At 60.6% G+C, this 7,174-nt stretch overlaps 1 protein-coding gene across 1 annotated transcript in view; it reads right to left on the bottom strand.

Annotated features, from left to right (window-relative positions):
- Nucleotides 1–6,004, bottom strand: part of CNN1 (calponin 1) — a 15,791-nt gene extending 9,787 nt beyond the window's left edge. Inside the window, exon 1 of the mRNA XM_026660645.2 lies at nt 5,762–6,004. Coding sequence (XP_026516430.1) covers nt 5,762–5,977 — 216 coding nt within the window. The 5' untranslated portion in view covers nt 5,978–6,004. The remainder of the gene's footprint in view (nt 1–5,761) is intronic.
- Nucleotides 6,005–7,174: the final 1,170 nt, after the last annotated feature.

The following is a 7,174-nucleotide window of genomic DNA, read 5'->3' as shown; positions in this document are numbered from 1 at the left end:
TGGCTGGTAACCCTACCATAACAAACCATCCAGAAACCCTACCATAATGAACCGACCTGCACCCCCGAACCTGGCCGGCAACCCTATCATAATGAACCATCCAGCAACCCTACCACAACAAACTGACCTGTAACCCCCAACCTGGCCAGCAACCCTACCATAACAACCCAGCTAGCAACCCTACCATAACAAGCCAATCTGCACAAAGCCCCTGCCCACAAGCGCGCCGGTAGCCCTGCAATAACAAACCTGCAGGGGCACAGTTAATAATTTTTTTTTGGGGGGGGGGGGAGCCAGTCTTCATGGTACTCTTGCTCCCCTTGCATGTGTCCCCCATTGGTTGCTGCAGCAGTTGGGGGCTTGGGTGACACTTCAGGGAGGAGGGATTGTCACTGGGGCTAGTGTTTAGAATGGGGGGGCAGGGGCTGGGAGTCAGCTGGGTCCCCTCCCCAGCTGTGGGAGGGGAGCAGAGGCGAGCGGGAGCCAGGACTCCTGGGTTCTTACCCCAGCCCTGGGAGGGGAGCAGGGTCTAGTGCAGGGGTTCTCAAACTTTTGTACTGGTGACCCCTTTCACATAGCAAGCATCTGAGTGCGACCCCCCCTTATACATTAAAAACACTTTTTTATATATTTAACACCATTATAAATGCTGGAGGCAAAGCGGGGTTTGGGGTGGAGGCTGACAGCTCGCGACCCCCCATGTAATAACCTTGCGACCCCCTGAGGGGTCCTGACCCCCAGTTTGAGAACCCCCGGTCTAGTGGTTAGAGTCGGGGGGGGAGCCAGGACTCCTGGGTTCCATTCCCAGCTCCAGGGAAAGACTGGGATCTAGGGGGTGGGGGGAGTTAGGATTCTGCACAGACTCTCTTTCCCCCGTGGCCTCCAAGCAGGCGTTCCATCGCTGGGAACAGCTACTGCCCCTTGCCAGCCCGGCCGGGATGCCAGCTGCTGTAGGAAGTCTCTGCATGCCCAGCCAGTGGATCATGCCAGTCCCCTGCTCTTCCACCTCCCCAGCAGCTTCTTGACCCACCTGCCTCCTCCTGGGAGCCCCTGCAGGGCAGGTAGCAGGGACCTGGAATAACTCGAATGATCCCAGCTGCAGCCTCCCCTCCCTGAGCTGGGGATAGAACCCAGGAGTCCTGGCTCCCAGCCCCCTGCTCTAACCACTAAACCCCACTCCCCTCCCAGAGCTGGGGATAGGACCCAGGAGTCCTGGCTCCCAGCCCCCCTGCTCTAACTCCTAGACCACGCTTCCCTCCCAGAGCTGGGGATAGAACCCAGGAGTCCTGGCACCCAGCCCCCAGCTCTAACCACTAGACCCCACTCCCCTCCTTGGATGGAAGGAGTCGGCCCCTTTCACCTTCCTGTGGGCGGCCGATACCTGATCTGCCATTACCTCTGGCTGCCCGTGCGCAGCCTGCTTGGGAATTGGTACGGTTCCAAACCAGGGCCCCCTCTCCCCCCACACCACGGGAGGGAAACCGAGTCCCTCCCAGAGCTCAGTTCCAGCCCTGTGGCCCTGAGCCAGCTGACACCCCCACTGCCCTCCTCCCCGGGGGGCACCAACAAGCAGGTTCCACTGTCTGGCCGGAGGGTGGGGACGACGGAGGGAGCAGCCAGAGAAGGGGCTGGGCTGGGGCATCGGCCCCGCTCCCTCCCCCTGGGTGTCTTGAGGCGTCCCCACCCAGGGGAGCACCTGAGAGGGACAAGGGCTGGGGTCGCTCTGGGGTCACCACTGGTGCCGGCTGGGCCTGGCCCGGAGAGCCCCCCCTGCTCCCCCAGGACGGCTGGGTGATTTTGTCTCCATCACAGGGCAGATGCAATCTGGGGGCGGGGGGGGGAGATAATGGGGGATCCCAGGCCAATCTCCTGGGAGGGGCCTCGGCTGCCCAGGACTGATCCCCCTCGTCCCAGCGTCTGGCTCTGACAGTTGGCACGAGCAAGCAGCTGGGGGGGGGGAGGGGGTGTCTCCATCTCTACGGCCTGGGGTGTCTCCCCCACCTGGGATCTCTCAGCACAGACAGCCGGCTGCCTGGGCCCCGGCGGCTTTATAAAGCAAACCATGCCTTATATAGAGCCACCCCGCTCCTGGGCCCGGCTCTGCAGAATCCCCAAAGCCAACCATATATGGCCAGCCGGCCGCCGGGCACAGAGCGGGCTGGCCAGAAAGGTAGCTGAAGAATTCAAAGCAGGGAGAGCCCTAGACAAGGGCTGCGGGTTCTGGCTGGCTTGTAATCACTGACCAGGGACACTGGGGGGGCTAGCCCTGCCCCCCTGCTTTGGATCTGGGGGGAGCAGAGCATCAAAGCAGGGTGAACCCCCCCCCCCGGACACGTGGGGGTCACAGATCAGCAGTAGCGGTTAGCAGCGAATCTGACCAGTGGGATGGGAGGAGGTGTGCGTATTTAACCCTTGCTGGGCCCCAGCTGTGAGCCCCCAAAGGAGCCCAGCACTGGAGCTGTTGTTCCTCCCGGCGATGCGTCTGCGTCCCCTGGGGGCACGAGGGATGCAGAGAGCTGGGGATGGGGCGGGGGGAGCCCTGCTTCGGCTCACGGGTGGAGGAGCCAAGCGGCAGGAAACCAGGAGGTGACCCCGAAACCCGGGTCCGGGGAGCCCCTCGGGAGTAGGGCCAGGGCCTGAGAGCAGGGAGCCCGGGTCCCCCAGCATTGTTACAGAATGTCGCCCCCTTCTCAGGGGAGGCCCCCCTAGTGGGGGAGGGGTGCAGATCCATGTTAATTTTGGGGGAGCCCGCTGCCGTTCAGAGATTGTGGGGGGCTCCTTTCATTCCGTGGCTGTGCTGAATGGAAGAGTCCCCCGGCGCTACCTCTGCCACCCGGGGTTTTCTGTGGGGACCTGGGGCTTGACTTTCCCTCCCCGTGGTTGTTGGCTGCTCCCCACCCCAGAGGTGGCTGCGTTTTGGCGGGGCTGTGTGTGTAGGAGGCCCCCAAAGTGCACTGGGCTCCTTCGGGGTGAAGCGCTCTCTGGGAATGTATAATACTGGGGAGCAGTGACAGTTTGGGGGTGAAGTCCCAGGTCCCCTCGCCCGGCTCCCCAGTGACATCGAAGCATAGGGAGAGGAGCCCCCACCACTTCCTCTTGGCTGCAGTAGGAAACAACACGTGCTCTAAGCTAGCTAGGCCTCATGTGTCCTACGCCCCTCATCCTGGTATCTGGGCAGCCCTCTGCCCCCCCGTGCTTTCATGCCCTGATCTGGGGACCCTACTGGATTAGGGTCACGCCCAGCACTTCAGCAGCAAAGCCATTACCCCCATTTTACAGACAGGGAAACTGAGGCACAGAGCGGCAAAGGCCATAGAGGGGAGTCAGTGTGAGATCTGGGACTAGAACCCAGGAGTCCTGACTCCCAGCCCCCGGCTCTAACTGCTAGACCCCACTCCCTGAGACATAGCAGCACTTCGCTGTATCAGTATCATGTCTCATACCAGCTACGTCCTGGCTGAGTCCTGACTGTGGCTGCAGGGGTGGGGTGGGGGGTACATGTTCCTGAGCGAGGGGCCGGGGGGGGTACATGTTCCTGAGCGAGGGGCCGGGGTGGGGGAGATATTCCCAGCTGAGACCTGAAAAGGGCCGGGGAGCCGGCGAGGGGCCCAGGGAGATTGTTTCCTGCCAGCTGGAGCTGCAAAGGAGAAGGCTCCCGCGCCAGCAGCGGGGAGAGCACAGGGAGGAGGCCGTGAGGTCAGAGGGCAAAGCCACAGTGAGGAGGGCAGGTGGGGCCAGCATCTCGAGCGGGGGGAGGGGAGATGTGGTCACACTTTCTCGGGCATGTGGGGAGGAAGGTAGCAACGTCCAGCATGTGCTGGAGCCGGAGGGGGAGGTGGGCAGGAGAATGGGGGGTGGGATCTAGGGAGCTGGGGGCTGCCGTTCCTAGGCCAGGGGGGATGGGGCTCTTGGGGGGGTTGGAGGAGGGGGGCGGCCGTAGCTCAAGCCAGAGGGGCTGTGGGGCTGGAGGGATTTAGATACCATCTGTATCCCAAGGGATGGAGAACCCTGGGCCCCGAGTCCTGGCGGGGGGCAGAGACGGCTCCCCTCTCTAGACGCCATAGGCCGGGGATGGGATGCTTTAATCATCTTCCCTGGCTCTCACCTAGCACTTTCCACTGTAGCCCTCACTGTGTTTGCCAAGGAGGGCATGAGCATTGTCCCCATTGTACAAGTGGGGAAACTGAGGCACGGAGGGCAAAGTGACTTGCCCAAGGTCTCCCAGCAGGCCAGTGGCAGAGCCGAGAATAGGCCCCAGGCCACTGCTGTGTGCCGGCCAGCAGGGGCCTTTCTGGTCAGTGGGGGAGGGGGTCTCACGTCTCAGCCCTGCGCTGTTCAGCCTGGGCTAATGCCCCCACACCCCACAGGGAAAGTTGGAGAGAAGGGGCTGATCTGCACCCTGGGTGGGCGCTGAGCCTGGGGATGGATAGTTAGGGGTGGGGGGAATCCCTGGCTGTCCCTTCCCCCACGGTAAATGCCCAGTGCTTTGGCAGGGGCGTGTTGGGAGCACGTGGGGCTCTGGTGTGCCCCCCCGCCCCCGGACATCAGGCTCCAAAGGGGGCGTGGAAGCCTGAGCAGCTTTGGGGGTGTGGGGAGAAATCCAGCTTGGAATGAGGCAGGTTCCCCCCAATGCAGAGAAGAGGGCTGCCCCCCCCCAAAGTCTGCTTTGGGCATCTGTCAGGGAGGGGGCGAGGGAGGGAGGATCGTCTCCAGGTCTGGCTAGCCCTGGCGGTGACACTGTAGCCCTGATCTCTGCCACCCCCACCCACCCCTCCCCAGTTCAGTCCCTTGCTGGGCTTCCACACCTGTCCTGCTACCCTGTCATCATTCATGTTTATTAGGTGTATTACGGTAGCACCCAGGCGCCCCAGCCATGGCCCCGGACCCCACTGTGCTAGGCGCGGTACATTATTTATTAGGTGTATTACGGTAGCACCCAGGAACACCCGTCATGGCCTGGGACCCCACTGTGCAAGGCGCTGTACAAACACACCCTCCTGGTTCCTTCTGGGCCCTTTCCCTGCCTCCCCTCCGCCCTGCTGTTTTAGAGACTCTTTTACAATAGGACGTCCTCTCCCAGCCCATGGGGGGCACACCCAACACCCTCTCCCCTTCCCTGCCCGTCTGTAACCCACGTTCCCTGGGCTAAGCCCCTGTTCTGCCCAGCTGCCGAAGGCCACTTTGTTTGCTTTGGGGGGGCTTGGTGAGGGGTGCTCCTTAAATCCTGTTCCCCCAGCAGCCCACGGGGTCTTGGTTCCTTTGCTCCCTGCTCTGAGCCATGGTTGCTGATTCGGCGGGGCAGCAAGTGCATAGATGGGGGCGCACAGGAAGGGTCAGTTTGGTCTTTCACCATTATCCAGCCTTCCCAGGGCAGCTGAGCTATAGGGGCAGAGAGAATCCTCTGGCTGGAGTTATACGAGTCATGAGATCAGACCCATGGGCCCATCCAGCATGGTGCCTCCCCATCCCTGCCACCCTGGGTCATACTAACGGACCCATCCACCACCAGTCCTTCCCAAGGTGTTCCACCATTGCAAAACCCCTTGCTCTGTGACCCTCTCCCACGGAGAACCAACTCCTTCCTGACCCCCAGCCAATGGCCAGCGTCTGCCCTGGAGCCTGAGGATGGCTTTTCCTTGGGAGCCGCCGGGCCCATCCTCCAAGGTAGTAGTGACCCACAAAGCATGGTCCCACATCCCGAGCTGCCACTGGCGCCGATCCTGAGCCACCCTGGTGTTTTGGGGGGCGATCCCCCCCTTACCTTGTTCTTGACCTCCGCTGACAGCCCGTAGGCCGGTCCCCGGTTGAAGTGTGCGGCGGACATCCTGCCTGCGTCGCCTCCGGCCTTGCTGGAGATGGGAGCCCTGCTTGGTGCCCTCTGCGCCTCTGCCTCTTCCTCGCTTTCCCTGCAACTTTTTAAAAGTCTTTGCTCTCCGGCTCTTCCCCCTCCGCATGTCCGAGGGGGAGCCCTTCCCATTGGCCGGCCAGCCCGGCCAATCGCTGCCCGCTGGGGACCCTGATGTCAGCCTGTTGGTATTAAGAAGTGATGGAGTCATTTTTTCCACCTTGGGGGCAACTGGGGCGGACGCTGCAAATATTTCGAGAACGCTGCGATTTATCAAGGCCGGACGGATTGCCAGAGGGCTGCAGCGTTACACTCGCCCTGCTCCAACTCTCCGCCACTTCCACACGCTTCTCTCCCCAGCCCTCTTCCTCCCCGCCACCTCCACGGCGCTCAAAGCCCGCTTGCCTCCTTAGGTTGTATTGGTCTCCCTCGCGGCATCTTCTCGGGCCAACCCCCTCGGCCCTCCTCTTTCACTGCACGCTGTGCCCCCCCCTTTCACAATTTGCAACCCAAAAGGAAAGTGTACCCCGGAACCCCAACATTTTCCAAATGGAGCCGGTGGGGGTGCGGTCCTTCCCTGCCAGTTCCTCTGGCCTTCTCGTCGGCTCTTGGTTTTGGACTCTCACTTTGCTTTGGCAGACGTTCCTCTGGATTTAAGATTTTCTTCCCCCATCAGGAATTTTTATAAACGACCCGAGTATGATTTCAAAACCCCGTCCGCTCCTTTGAAACAGCTGTGGAATAGATCAAACTCCAGATCCTCCCAGAGGCCACATGTGCAGATACCTCTCTGAGCAGAGAAGGGCATTGAAAATCCAGGCAGCCCCCAGTGGGATGAAGTTGGTTGCTAATTGTTAGTATTTATTAACTATTAATACTAATGAGGCTGCCTGGCTGGCACCTAAGCAGTTGTAGTTCACAGATGAACAGGTAGATGGGCATGAAGGAAGGATGGAGTCAATTTCCTGCTCCGACACAGACTTCCTGTAGGATCTTGGGCAAGTCACTTAGCCACTATGTGCCTGAGTTTCCCCATCCATGCTGGAATAATTGCCCTGCCTCACAGGGGCGCTGTGAGGAGAAATACATTAAAGATTGTGAGGTGCCCAGATACTACATAAGATCCTTTGGAAATGCCAGCCTAACGTAGAGCCCTGGCGTTCGATAAAATCATGTAGAGTTACTCCTGATTTACGCCAGCATCGCTGAGATCAGAATCAATCCCTCTCACTCCCAGCTCCATCAGGGCTACCAACCCAAACGCGCCCTCATAAATATCAGATGATGTCTCAAAAAACAACCTGACAGCTGCTGACAGCTGCGTCTGGC

This window comes from Terrapene carolina, unplaced genomic scaffold, assembly GCF_002925995.2.
Source record: "Terrapene carolina triunguis isolate 2854851 unplaced genomic scaffold, T_m_triunguis-2.0 Scaffold833, whole genome shotgun sequence".
Lineage (NCBI taxonomy): Eukaryota > Metazoa > Chordata > Testudines > Emydidae > Terrapene > Terrapene triunguis.
The sequence above is the reverse complement of the archived record's forward strand: the minus strand, read 5'-3'. Positions and strand labels throughout refer to the sequence as shown.